At 40.8% G+C, this 15,092-nt stretch overlaps 1 protein-coding gene across 1 annotated transcript in view; it reads left to right on the forward strand.

Annotated features, from left to right (window-relative positions):
* LRP5 (low density lipoprotein receptor-related protein 5) overlaps positions 1–15,092 on the forward strand; it is a 125,833-nt gene that overhangs the window by 85,755 nt on the left and 24,986 nt on the right. Inside the window, exons 7-12 of the mRNA XM_009889371.1 lie at positions 4,950–5,166; positions 6,731–7,020; positions 9,094–9,320; positions 9,656–9,840; positions 10,840–11,163; positions 13,331–13,533. Coding sequence (XP_009887673.1) covers positions 4,950–5,166; positions 6,731–7,020; positions 9,094–9,320; positions 9,656–9,840; positions 10,840–11,163; positions 13,331–13,533 — 1,446 coding nt within the window. The remainder of the gene's footprint in view (positions 1–4,949; positions 5,167–6,730; positions 7,021–9,093; positions 9,321–9,655; positions 9,841–10,839; positions 11,164–13,330; positions 13,534–15,092) is intronic.

The raw sequence follows: 15,092 nt of genomic DNA on the forward strand, positions 1-15,092 counted from the left end.
GTTAGAGAAAGAGGATGAAAACCGTGAATAGAAAAAGTGTATTCTAGTCTCTTTTGCTTAATGGTAAGGAATGCATCTTAACAGCTTCCTTTGGGCTGCAGCTGGCAGGCTACACACCATTTCAGATATTAAATGATGAGTTAATATGATATTTTATTAGCTGTGCCATTTTAGTGAAAGGAGTTGTGCTTTTCGCCGTATTGTGAGGCCTGTTTATAGATTTTTATTTTGCATCACCATGGTTTCAGTTAATATGCTAGAGTAGAGGTGAATCTCTGGGAAGATGGATGGCAGCAAAATTTGAAGTAAAGGCTCTGTATATGTACCTATATTGAACTGCACGTGACAGCTCACTGTTCAAGCTTTGCCCTGGCTGCTCCTAGAAGATAGTCTAATGGTTAGTTAGCGTTTCCTGCCTGTTGCCATGAATTAGCTACCACTAAGAGGGCTCGACTACCTATGGCACAGAAAAATACTCCCAAGTCGGAGCTGCCCTTCTGCATCCAAGGGAAGCCTGCTTGGATTCATAGGTGTTCAGCCCACAGGATGGGGGGAGGGATTTTCGGGAGAGAGAAAGTAACTACTTACCCCATCACCTTCTTAGCCCAAAATATAAGCTGTCTGATTCCACATTTTGGATCTCTACTCCCACTATGCTTGACCAAACGTATAATGTAGGAATGCCACAATAAGGTCTCCCCAGAGCCTTCTCTTCTCCAGGCCCAACTCTCAGCCTTTCTTCATAGCAGAAGTCTTCCAGCCCTCTGATCATTTTTGTGGCCCTCCTATGGACCCGCTCTAATAGATCCATATCTGTCTTGTACTGGGGACCTCAGAGCTGGATGCAGTACTCCAGATGGGGTCTCAGCAGAGCAGTGTAGAGGGGGAAAATCGCTTCCCTTGATTGCTGGCCATGCTGCTTCTTATGCAGCTCAGGACATGATTTGCTCTGTGGGCTGCAAGTGCACATTGCCAGCTCATGTCCAATATTTCATCCACCAAGTCCTTCTCGGCATGGTTGCTGAATCCATTCATCCTCCAACCTGTATTGATACGGGGAATTGCCCTGACCCAGGTGCAGGACCCTGCACTTGACCTTGTTGAACTTCATGAAGTTAACAGCTCGGTGTTGTCTGCAACATCCACAGATGTGCATAGATTTAAATAATGTGTGTTTCTGTATGCTTGGATCCAATCTTTGTCTGGCGTGTTTTAGTCACCATATTTAGTCACCAATATTTGAATTGTACTTTGACTGTCCCTATCTGTACATAGTTGGAAATGTGGTGGTTTGATCATCGTCCTGCTGATGCATTGTTGTAAGGGAAATGGTGTCTGGTTACTTAGTGTGGCACCAGTTTGGCTCCAGCACCTGAGAATGCATGATGAACTTTCGAACCTGCCACATTGCCTGTGGGATTGATACTGTTTGAAATAAATGAGCATTTGGGGTTTGCCTGGACATGATGTAATGAAGTTATTGCACAACCATTTGGCTTTTAACCGCAGATACAGCCCTTTTTTTTTTTTTTTTCAAATGTACTCTGTTTAGCTTAAAAAAGAAAGGAAAAGATATTAATCTTCAGTCTCTGCTACCTCATCAAGTAATAGAAGAATTGTAGGTTGCTGGGCTGACACAAAACTCTCCTGAAAATCAGTTTTCAGGAAAAAAAAAATTTTTAACTGTCTCCAGCAGGAGGCTTTTTGTCTGGAAGGAATCCAGAGGTTTACATTGTAGCATGTATTCAAATTCACATAAGCTGCTAGGTAGTCTTAAAAGTTCTTGTGAAGTTGTTTTCCTCTGCAGTTGAAGACATCTGTACTCTAGTGCATTAGCAATAAAAGGAGGACGTAACGATAATCTCTGTCCTTTAGTAGACGGGGGTGGAAACATAGTGACAAAGTATGAGGAAACTGAGGTATTTAATGCCTTCTCTGCCTCAGACTTTAACAGTAAAAACAGTTGTTTCCTGAGTAGACAGGGGCAGGGAGCAGAATGAAGCCCTCATAATCCATGGGGAAATGGTGAGTGACCTGCTACGGCACCCAGACCTATGCAAGTCTGTGGGACTGGATAGGATCCACTGAGGTAGCTGGCGGAAGTGCTCACCAGGCCACTGTCCATCATTTATAGCAATCCTGGCTAACCAGGGAGGTCCCAGTTGACTGGAGGTTAGCAAATGTGACTGCCATCCACATCCACAAGAAGGGCCAGAAGGAGGATCCGGGGAACTACAGGCCTGTCAGTCTGACCTCGGCACCAGGGAAGGTTATGGAGCAGATCATCTTAAGTGCCATTACGCGGCACATGCAGGACAACCAGGTGATCAGGCCCAGTCAGCATGGATTCATTAAAGGCAGGTCCTGCTTGATTAACCCGATCTCCTTCTATGACAAGGTGATCCCAACAGCAGGAACTGTAGTTGTAAGCCTTTTTCTATGCTACTATATTCTTCAGTGCTTATGGCTCCCAGGTGCTTGTGATCCCTTTTGGTCTAGAAAGGGAAGGGGTATCATAAGTCTATTTCAAAGGTTCTGACTTTAAAGGTGATCTTTAAATATGAGGACAGAGTATGGAGTTTTATATCCATTTTTGAGACGTGTCTCAGGGCTGAACATTTTTATTTCAAATCTTAGAAATAACAGTGCTGTCAAGCCTGGTCTTTCTTGCTTTACTAGAAGTGCTTTCTAGGTGATTCAGCTGTGTTATTGAAGCTTTCCCAGACCTTACTTAAGTGTGTAGGTGTGTGGATTAGAAATTATAAACAAAAAATGTCTTGTTCTCTTTAGTGTTTAATAAAGTCAGCAAAAATAACATCCAGTAAAACAGCATCCTAAGTAGTCTGCACAATGTGCACGTGCACTTGAAATGTAAGGGTTTTTTCCCATTGTGTGATATTATGAGCCTGCCAGTTCACCAGTTGTCCAATAAGAATTTGTTTCTAGTAAAAAATCATGAATAGGAAGTGGACTGTTCACGTAAAAAAAAATAAACCAACAAAGCTTTGGGCATCCTGGCGCAGTAGCATATAAGGAAATTATAACTGGAAGAAAGGATGGAGTTATGGTCCTGCTTGACTAATCTGATCTCCTCTATGACAAGATGACCTGCTTAGTGGATGAGGGAAAGGCTGTTGATATTGTTTACTTGGACTTCAGTAAAGCCTTCGACATGGTTTCCCACATCATTCTCCTGGAGAAACTGGCTGCTTCTGGCTTGTATGGGTGTATGCTTTGCTGGGTAAAAAAACTGGTTGGGCGGCTGGGTCCAGAGAGTGGTGGTGAATGGGGTTAAATCCAGTTGGTGTCCGGTCACAAGTGGTGTTCCCCAGGGCTCAGTACTGGGGCGAGTTCTGGTTAATATCTTTATCAAGAACCTGGATGCAGGAATTGAGTGCACCCTCAGTAAGTTTGCAGACGACACCAAATTGGGTGAGAGGGTTGATCTACTTGAGGGTAGCAAGGCTCTACAGGGGGATCTGGACAGGCTGGGTTGATGGGTCGAGGTCAGTTGTATGAAGTTCAACAAGATCAAGTGCTGGGTCCTGCACTTGGGTCACAACAACCCCTTGCAATGCTATAGGTTTGGGGAAGAGTGTCTGGAAAGCTGCTCAGCAGAAAAGTATGTGGGGTCGTTGGTCGACAGCTGGCTGAATATGAGCTGGCAGTGTGGCCAAGAAGGCCAATAATGTCCTGGCTGGTATCAGGAATAGTGTGGCCAGCAGGGCTAGGGAAGTGATTGTCCACCTGTACTTGGCACTGGTGAGGCTGCACCTCAAGTACTGTGTTCAATTTTGGCTCCTCAGTAAAAGAAAGGCATTGAGGTGCTAGAGTGTGTACAGAGAAGAGCAATGAAGCTGGTGAGGGGTTTAGAGCACAAGCCTTATGAGGAGTGACTGAGGGAAGTGGGGTTGTTTAGCCTGGAGAAAAGGAGGCTGAGGGGAGACCTTATCGCTCCCCACAACTACCCAAAAGGAGGTTGTGGAGAGGTGGGAGTAGGTTTTTTTTTTCTCCCAAGTAATAGGATGAGAGCAAACAGTCTCAAATTGTTCCAGGGGAGGTTTAGATTGGATATGAGGAAGTTTTCTTCACTGAAAGGGTTGTCGAGCATTGGAACAGGGAAGCGGTTGAGTCCCCATCCCTGGAGGTATTTAAAAAAACATGTAGATGATGTGCTTAGGGACATGGTTTAGTGGTGGACTTGGCAGTGCTATGTTGGACTTGATGATCTTAAAGGTCCTTTCCAACCTAAACAATTCCATGATTCTATTTTTTATTCTATCACTGTAGTAATTGGTTATGAAATAATTAACCAATAGGACATACATATATCTGTGGGGCTTATCCCTTCTGCAGTACTATTTTGCTTTCTCTGCAGTTTTAGGAATGCAAATTTATGTAAGTGAATATTTATTCCACATCTTAAAGATCTTGCTTATCACAAGAGTGTGAAAAAAGTAATTATTTTATGGCAAAAATACAAAAATTTCAGAAGGTGCAGATTCTACATCGCCTTGTTGTGCCCTGAAAGAATTCTGATGGCCTCTGATCCTTGTGATTGATTGCTGAAAGTCCGTTGTTTCTGGGGAGAGAGTTCAGTAATGTGACCGAGACATGAATGGAGATTAAAAATCTCCTGAACCTCACTCACATCCCAAAAACTATTCCCTTTGTGGTCTTCGCACGTTTGAACTGATGCGAATTAAATTCGTGTTGCTTAGGTTTTTCAATGGGAAGGGGTGAGATAAGGCACTTTCAGTCTTGTCATTCCAATATAATTCTCTTTCAACAAACCTAGAGGTACGCTCTTTTGAAAGAATCATGCTGTGTATTTCAGGGGATTCTTGTGTAAAAGTAGAGGAGTTGTCAAAATATGATTTATATTGTCATTTTAATTGTACCCACATTAGAGAATATTATTTTTTCCTTTTTTCTCATGCATCCCACAGGTCATAAATGTTGATGGAACAATGAGGAAAACCCTCCTAGAGGATAAGCTTCCACATATATTTGGTTTCACACTGCTGGGAGATTACATCTACTGGACCGACTGGCAGAGACGAAGCATTGAAAGAGTTCACAAGATAAAGGCTAGCAGAGATATCATTATTGATCAGCTGCCAGATTTAATGGGTCTTAAAGCAACAAGTGTTACCAAAGTGTTCGGTAAGCATGAATAATCATAGGGTGGTTCTGTAGTAGTTTCGAGATGGGCTTGCTTTCATTAAGCAACTGTTGATCACTTATAATGAGAACAGATGTGGTCTTATATGTTTGAATCATTTTAAAGGAAAACTGCACCTATTGTTTATTAAGTTGGGAAAATGCAATATTGCAAAAGAAGTATGGGCTTCCATTTATTAGTGACATTTGACATTAGTCTTCCAAAGCTTCCACTACACTTTTGAATATTTGTGAGGAGAATTTTATTCCTTCCTCCAATCTGTAGGAATCATTACTTCTGGTGCTCGCAGAATTGCTCCATTTTCTGTTGCTCTTTTCTTCCAGTACAAAGTCCCAGTGATGTTCAGTTAGCAGAATGCTTTTAACTATGTCAGGTGGTCCAGGCAGAGTTAGTGGCCATTACAAGGATGCCTTAAAGCACATGGCGCTTAAATGTTAACTTTAACACCTAAATCGTGCTTAAATCTTAACAATTAAATCTTGCCCTTGTCATGGGATCAGCAGCTGGAGCTCTGTGTTCTTCCACTGCATCTCCTGAAAGCTGCAGCCTGTGTTTTATGTACTCTGCTAGCGTTCTGCAGAGCAGAATGTCACAGGACCTCTTGGCTTTGGTAGTAACTCATGAGAGGTGCATGTTCACCACAGATCTGTCTACTACCTGGAACATTGCAGTCTGGGCATAGCAGTAAACAGATTTGTTGGTCAGATGTTAAAATTACTGAGAATAGTTGTAACAGAATCACATAAAGTAGGTTGTCAAATTGCACCCTGCCAGTACGTGGATTTCCAGCCTTTTAGGAGGTTTTACTTGAAGGATGATCAGGTCCTCAAGCTGCAAGTTACAGCATCAGTCTGAAATAGGTATGCCCTAAGAAGGCAAAATTAAGAGAAACTTGACTGCAGCTGATCTTGGAGATTTTTTTTTTTTGTGGTAGCAGTCTTTAAATACCTAAATGCTTGGTTCCAGCAGGTGGAGAAAGGCACTGTTTTGGTCCTTACTTTCCCCTCCCCATTCCCTCTCCATCTAGTCATGGTTGTTCACATGAAAAAGTAAGTGTGAGATGGTGGTGATTTTGTTGGAACTGCTTTGCTAATGAATCTTCTCAGCTTTAAATTAAACAGATGAGAAAGAACTGCAGTTACCCAGTTCTTTTCTCACCATTTTGTATCATTGTACATTTGTAAAACTGTTGGTTTCGGAGAGATACAAAGATGGGGTACTTGGCCAAAAATAATCAAGCTGAACATGTATGTAATCACCTATCTTCAGTGGAGGAATTTCAGGAATTTAGTCTTTGGAGAAACTAGAAGGGTATGTTTGTAGCTGTTGTTTGTACTATAAGAGGGATAGGACCAGCTTCCTAATCCTTGCAGAGAAGGAAAGAAAGAGTTTTGAATGTTTTTTTTATAGAATTCACTGTTGACAACCCATAGTGCTAACTTATTTTGAAAAATTATAATTACAACGCATTTCTACTCAGCCTCCCCTTTTCCCCCCTACCTCCACAATGCACCAATATCTGTTTTGTTTTGGTTTTTCTTTAAGGAACAAATTCATGCGCAGAGAACAATGGAGGCTGCAGCCATCTGTGTTTCTTTACACCCCAGGAGACCAGGTGTGCCTGTCCCATTGGCCTTGAGCTATTGAGTGACATGAAGACTTGCATCATTCCTGAAGCCTTCTTAGTTTTCACAAGCAGAGCAGCAATTCATAGGATTTCCCTTGAAACCAATAATAATGATGTTGCTATTCCTCTAACTGGAGTCAAGGAAGCATCTGCTCTGGATTTTGATGTGTCTGATAACAGAATTTATTGGACTGATGTTAGTTTGAAGGTATTACTGATGTGCGAATTCCCTGAGTATAAAACCACAGAGCAGTTACTTTGATCTAGGATAGGTCTCTGTTACATGATCTGTCCTGCAGTTGCTAATGTCACTGAATTGCATCCAAGGAGACTCTTGGAGAGGAAGACAGTTGCACTGTTGAATGCAAGTTGGGTGACAGGCATCTTCCTGCTTCAAATAAAAATCCAAATTGGTGTCTGCTCATACGGAATGCCTAAATGTTGGATATTGCATGTGTTGCATCCATATATGTATCTATTGTAGAAAAGCTGTTTTCATGTCACATAGTAGAGTAATTTAAACATCAAGCTTCTCAGCTTCCCGAGCCCCCCGTCCTCCTCCAGTTTTGACTTGGAAGGCAATCTTACTCAGTAATAACATTTGGCAAGTGAGCTTTGGATTGATTGCTGTTGGTATGTGGCTCTAGCTTGGTACAGAAAAGGCTGGGGAACTTGTCCAGTCCCCTCTACACTGTATTAAGCCCCCGCCTGCCCCTATTTTTATGTCACTGTGTTCCCAAGGAGTTTGTCATTTCCTGTGACTTGTTTGGTTCACATCCAGGTGCATGCTAAAGTGAGTGTTGTGCTGTTCATCAGTGTTACTTTGCTTTTTGAAGTGAATTAAGTAATGGTAGAAAATGACAGATTTACTTCACTGAAACTGAATGTCTCTGTTTAGCCTCTTAATAGGTTTTCCAAGAGCAATCAAATTTTCCTTGCCAATGTGCCTAAGCCATAATAGCGAAAAGCTCACTTTTAGTGACTGCAGGGCATGTGCAGTTTCCATAGCCTCTCTGTGAAGACTAATGAGGGTTGAGCTTCAGCATTAACAGTGCTGCTTGTGGTGTGGATACTTCAGGAACAGTGCCAATATAATAAATTAGCATACTGCAGACACAGTTACTAAATAAATCTCACGCAAGCACATGGAGAGCTGGAGCTATGGTTGTCTTAACCATTTGTAGTGGAAAATAAATTACTTCAACTGCGTCAGTGCGTAGATCCCAGTCTCACTCAGTGCAGAACTGTAAAACATTGTACTTGTTTGTGGCTTTGTGAATTATCCAGCATAATGTATGTTTGCATAACGTATCAGCATATGTTTCAGCATGTCTGGGTTTTCATTCCCCTTGTCCCCGCACCTTCTACAACTTAGCACCAGGTAATGTAACTTCAGAGCCCGTAGTCATCTCCCTTTCCTTTTGTGACCACCACTTCCCTGATCGCCTCCTCCCTCAGATTATATAAGGACTCATTTTCAAAAAGGGGTTATACTTTTTCTGACATGTAGGTTATACCCGTAAAAATATACTACATGATTTCTGGTTTTGACATTTACCTTTAAAGATACAAAATGTCTCTTACCCTGATATGTTTTTTTATCAAATTATTAAGAAATTAATAGCTGAAATATTAGCAGGCATGTAGAATGATTGCTTAGTGTTGATAACAAGGGTGGGTAGTTGTACATTGGTCCTGGAAGTTACCAGTCATTTACCTGGGGGTCGTTTCAGTGCTCCTTGTTAGAATTGATTTATCTATATGAACCAGTCCTTGGCCTATGACTTGTTTTGTTGAGTGTGCATAAGTAAAATGTAGGTGGGGTCAGCAAACTTGTTCCAGGTGACTGATCTTGAGAAACAATTTAATTCAGATTTCTCTGAATTCAGATGTGTTTCTGAGACTTGAAACACTACAGTGAATTAAGTAATTTAAAAAAACCAAACAACCAACAAACTTTTTGTGTGCAAATAGAAGAGAGGGAGAAGGGGCAAGGAAGAATCTGCAGACACATAGTGCTTTCTGAAAATCATATCCTTTGAAGATGTCTTGGACTGATCATCAGAGACCACTAGCTTTCTGAAGATTCATGTCTCTTTATCCTGTGAATTGCTATATCTTTTTTGACAACAGAAATTTATTTTTTAAAATGTAACACTGGCTGATTATTTTTTTTTTTTACTAATTTCTTTTTGTATGCTAAACTTCATAATAATTATTCCTTTTGATTTCACTGGGGTATCCATAAACACTGTAATATTTTTACACAATTGTTTTCCAGACCATAAGCCGAGCTTTCATGAATGGGAGCTCTGTTGAACATGTGATTGAGTTTGGGCTAGATTATCCTGAGGGAATGGCTGTAGATTGGATGGGAAAGAACCTCTACTGGGCAGATACTGGAACCAATCGCATTGAAGTAGCCCGCCTGGATGGACAGTATAGGCAGGTCCTTGTGTGGAAGGACTTGGACAACCCAAGGTCTCTGGCTCTTGATCCTACCAAAGGGTAAGGGACAGTGTTGTTTTTCGAAGCTTTGTGTGCATATTCTTGTATGTGACAAGTTAATTGGCAGTTTATATACCTCCGTTTCTTCAGGGTCCTTGAAAAAACGATAAATGCTCCAGAACCCTATGGGTTACGTTGAAAAATTAAGAATGGTCAATCATATTTTTCTGCCTTTGTCTAAAAAAGGAGTACTGTAATACTGCACATAACCCCATGGGTTATTCTTTTTTAATTCTTTTTAAGGAACTGAAAAGAAATTTAGAAAAATCAAAGCATGCAGCTAAATACAATCTTACTTAGCTAATGTACTCTTTTTGTTCCACTTCTCCTTGCAGATACATGTACTGGACTGAATGGGGAGGTAAACCTAGGATTGTTCGAGCATATATGGATGGAACAAACAGCATCACTTTGGTGGATAAAGTGGGTCGTGCCAACGACCTCACCATTGATTATGTAGACCAAAGGCTATATTGGACTGACTTAGACACAAGCATGATTGAGTCATCAAATATGCTAGGTAACCTAGTGTTATATTACACCAACCAGTACAGAAATATGCACTGACCATACTAAAACAATTGAATAATATGAAATTGGAATAATGTAATTGATATTAAGTCTGTGTGTATATTTTTCTTATGAAAGGAAATGGAGAGTTAAATGTTCAAGGAGATTAAAAAAGCCTCCTAAATTAATAACCATATGATAATGTATAATGATGGTGAGATACGATGTCATTTCTCTGTATTGATATGAAACTGCCTGTGTTTTACCAAAGAAGAGAGGACCTCTGAGTTTCTCAAAATGAGGACAACTTATAGGTTTACCTAAACTACCCCGACTTTTCAATCTGTACACTAATTTTCTGTTGAAGTATTATCTCTGTTTTCAGCTTCGGACTGGTTGTATTAGTTCAAAACCAAAATACTGCTTGCATTTCCTCCAGTCTGAAAGGTTATGCAGCTACTTCTGCAGCATATCATAACATGTGATTAAAACTCTGTCATGTGTAAAGTAAAACAAATCTACACATTTTCATATCTTCCATTGGAATTTTGTTCATGCATACAAGAGGGTGCTAAGGATTGCTAAACTTTCACATTGACATTGACATGATAACTAACTGGATAAAAGAAGAAAGTTTTGTTCTCTGCAGCTGACAGAGCTTTTTTTATGGTCCAGATGTTTTGTAAATACTAAATGGTCCTCAATGTTTTAGCTGAAGCAGATATGAACTCCTTTTTGAGAAAACAGAGTTTATATAGTTTCCAAATACCACACAGTGAATCAATGGTAGGACCCGAAATGGAATCCAGAAGTTCCTGACCTGACATTCTATCCCTGTTCCATTTCCAAGGAGAGGCCTTTGTGAGATGGGAATCAATCCCATGATGCTGACTTGGGAAATCAGGTTTTACTTTAAAAAAGGAAGAAAAAAATTCTTCTTGATGCCTGTCACACTCTTCATTTCATGACTTGGGAATTGTCCTTTAGTTGATTATCCTTATTTTTGCAGGACAAGAACGAGAAATCATAGCAGATGATCTACCTCATCCATTCGGATTAACCCAATACAGTGACTACATCTACTGGACAGACTGGAATCTTCACAGCATAGAAAGAGCAGACAAAACCAGTGGGAAGAACAGGACACTTATTCAGGGCCATTTGGATTTTGTGATGGATATATTGGTCTTCCATTCTTCACGTCAGGATGGCTTGAATGATTGTGTGCAAAATAATGGCCATTGTGGGCACTTGTGCCTTGCCATACCAAATGGATTTAGGTGCGGCTGTGCTGCTCATTATACCTTGGATCCCAACAGCAGGAACTGTAGTTGTAAGCCTTTTTCTATGCTACTATATTCTTCAGTGCTTGTGGCTCCCAGGTGCTTGTGATCCCTTTTGGTCTGGAAAGGGAAGGGGTATCATAAGTCTATTTCAAAGGTTCTGACTTTAAAGGTGATCTTTAAATATGAGGACAGAGTATGGAGTTTTATATCCATTTTTGAGACGTGTCTCAGGGCTGAACATTTTTATTTCAAATCTTAGAAATAACAGTGCTGTCAAGCCTGGTCTTTCTTGCTTTACTAGAAGTGCTTTCTAGGTGATTCAGCTGTGTTATTGAAGCTTTCCCAGACCTTACTTAAGTGTGTAGGTGTGTGGATTAGAAATTATAAACAAAAAATGTCTTGTTCTCTTTAGTGTTTAATAAAGTCAGCAAAAATAACATCCAGTAAAACAGCATCCTAAGTAGTCTGCACAATGTGCACGTGCACTTGAAATGTAAGGGTTTTTTCCCATTGTGTGATATTATGAGCCTGCCAGTTCACCAGTTGTCCAATAAGAATTTGTTTCTAGTAAAAAATCATGAATAGGAAGTGGACTGTTCACGTAAAAAAAAATAAACCAACAAAGCTTTGGGCATCCTGGCGCAGTAGCATATAAGGAAATTATAACTGGAAGAAAGGATGGAGTTATGGTCCTGCTTGACTAATCTGATCTCCTCTATGACAAGATGACCTGCTTAGTGGATGAGGGAAAGGCTGTTGATATTGTTTACTTGGACTTCAGTAAAGCCTTCGACATGGTTTCCCACATCATTCTCCTGGAGAAACTGGCTGCTTCTGGCTTGTATGGGTGTATGCTTTGCTGGGTAAAAAAACTGGTTGGGCGGCTGGGTCCAGAGAGTGGTGGTGAATGGGGTTAAATCCAGTTGGTGTCCGGTCACAAGTGGTGTTCCCCAGGGCTCAGTACTGGGGCGAGTTCTGGTTAATATCTTTATCAAGAACCTGGATGCAGGAATTGAGTGCACCCTCAGTAAGTTTGCAGACGACACCAAATTGGGTGAGAGGGTTGATCTACTTGAGGGTAGCAAGGCTCTACAGGGGGATCTGGACAGGCTGGGTTGATGGGTCGAGGTCAGTTGTATGAAGTTCAACAAGATCAAGTGCTGGGTCCTGCACTTGGGTCACAACAACCCCTTGCAATGCTATAGGTTTGGGGAAGAGTGTCTGGAAAGCTGCTCAGCAGAAAAGTATGTGGGGTCGTTGGTCGACAGCTGGCTGAATATGAGCTGGCAGTGTGGCCAAGAAGGCCAATAATGTCCTGGCTGGTATCAGGAATAGTGTGGCCAGCAGGGCTAGGGAAGTGATTGTCCACCTGTACTTGGCACTGGTGAGGCTGCACCTCAAGTACTGTGTTCAATTTTGGCTCCTCAGTAAAAGAAAGGCATTGAGGTGCTAGAGTGTGTACAGAGAAGAGCAATGAAGCTGGTGAGGGGTTTAGAGCACAAGCCTTATGAGGAGTGACTGAGGGAAGTGGGGTTGTTTAGCCTGGAGAAAAGGAGGCTGAGGGGAGACCTTATCGCTCCCCACAACTACCCAAAAGGAGGTTGTGGAGAGGTGGGAGTAGGTTTTTTTTTTCTCCCAAGTAATAGGATGAGAGCAAACAGTCTCAAATTGTTCCAGGGGAGGTTTAGATTGGATATGAGGAAGTTTTCTTCACTGAAAGGGTTGTCGAGCATTGGAACAGGGAAGCGGTTGAGTCCCCATCCCTGGAGGTATTTAAAAAAACATGTAGATGATGTGCTTAGGGACATGGTTTAGTGGTGGACTTGGCAGTGCTATGTTGGACTTGATGATCTTAAAGGTCCTTTCCAACCTAAACAATTCCATGATTATATATAATCATGGAGTTATGTAATTCTGTGATTATCTGTGATGCTGTATTGCCCACTGTCACTGGTTTTACTTAAATTCCAGATAGGGAACATAGTTATTTTATAATATAGAAAGGAAATACTTTCTGGGTGAGGGTGAGCACATGTACCCCTGAGAAGTACACAAAGAAACACTTCCAATTTAATAGCAAAAATCTCAACTTACAAATTACCGTAGTTTCCATTGTGAATATAATTCTCTCTCTGTGATTTTGTCTTCTGTGTGGGTGTATTTTTGACTGTGCAAGTTGCATTTTTTTATGCATTCTGTTTTGACTTGTTTCAGCCCCTGCCAGCTTCCTGTTATTTAGCCAGAAATCTGCAATCAGCCGGATGATACCAGATGATCAGCAAAGTCCGGATATCATCCTGCCTGTGCATGGTTTAAGGAATGTCAAGGCTATTGATTATGATCCCTTAGATAAATTGATCTACTGGGTGGACGGACGTCAGAATATTATCAAAAGAGCCAAAGATGATGGCACTCAGGCAAGTTTATGTGGTGTATGTAGTTCTGTGTTGGTCTTTTTTGTGTGCCTTGCACTTTATGCTTGATGTTCCCCTCCCGTCTTCTGCACCAAGGATTCATCGGTTTAAGCTTTACTCTTGCCAGCACTTCCTGTGTATTCTATTTATATCTGAAAATTACTGGAGGCTTTTAGGATCATGATTTTAATTTATACACAAAGAAGTGTAATAGAATATAGTACATCATATGTATCTGAAGCTATAAGCCTTGAATTGCAGTCTTTAGTTAAGGGTGGGCACTGAAGTAAGGCAGATTCACTATACTCAGGACAGACAAATCATATTCTAAACTCAATATTGCGCATGCCATTTGTCTGATAATGTTGTCATCAGTGTAAAGCTTTGTCAGAATGAAAACTCTCAGCTATCCAAGCTGTAGTTAAACCCTGAGTGAATGTAGAGTTGATTGCCGTGCCAGATAGGGATAGGCTTATCCACATGCTTAATTGTTTTACTGAGTTGGGGATATTATTCTTTTACACTAATTATTCATACAAGAGTGGAAAGAAGTGTACTATTTTTCCAGGTAGTATTATGTGTTAACATAGCTTAATCCCAGGTCAAGATAACAGATTCTTTACAAACTATGGTTTGAATAGGAATATAAAATGAAATGGAGAACGGGCAAGTTACGTTTTCCTAGTTCTTGGGCAATCGTATCTAAACAATATGACATGATATCGGTGGAAATAGACTGGTGTCTTCATGCATCAAAGGTTTTATAGTTTCCTTTAAAGGAAGACATGACAATTTTATTTTTTGACCTTTTCTTTTAAGATTGGGAGGAGGTATGTTAGGATGAGCAGCTAGCTGGGTTGTGGATGAATTTTGAAGAAGCTCTTGCTTTTTGGGATTATGGTAGGTGCTAATTGTTGTAGTCTAGCTTCTCTTTGGTACTTGCTAGGTGCAAATTGCAATGGAGATTCATTTGCTCTGTGTTTTCCTCTACCTTGGTCACACAGCTTTGAAGATGCAGGTCCCATGCAAATTTTGTCTTTCAAATTTTCACTAACTATATTTACTCAATTTTGCTTAATTATGCTGTTTGCGGATGATGCATATAAATTTCATACCTGGGTAATGTTACCTTTGATTTCAGGAAAAGAATGATTTATTTTTATTTGTAGGTGCACTGTCAAGGCAAAATAGGGGTAAAGCTTTATATAAAAAGGAAAAAGCCTGTATATCACTATGCAGAACTTGGCAGCTTAAAAACCAAATTGTGGAAATAGAACTTTCACAAGTAATGCTGTGTTGGGTAATTCATTTGACTTAAGCTAAGCACGGAATGGTGTCTTCAGCTTTCTTGACCCATATGAACTTTTTCTGGTACTGTTTTTGTGCTTGGATTGGGAGCGCTGTGTTAGGACACTAAAGAAGCCTCTGCTTTCCCCTAACCATTATTATGTCACCAGAAGCAGTCACGTTTGAAGGCTACTTTGACGTTGGGAGTTTGCCAGCAGTATTACTATGCCAGTGGCACTGAGGTTCGCTGTACGCTAGTGGAGCCTGTGTAACAT

The sequence above is a fragment of the Charadrius vociferus genome, unplaced genomic scaffold (genome assembly GCF_000708025.1).
Source record: "Charadrius vociferus isolate BGI_N301 unplaced genomic scaffold, ASM70802v2 scaffold467, whole genome shotgun sequence".
Classification (NCBI taxonomy): Eukaryota; Metazoa; Chordata; class Aves; order Charadriiformes; family Charadriidae; genus Charadrius; species Charadrius vociferus.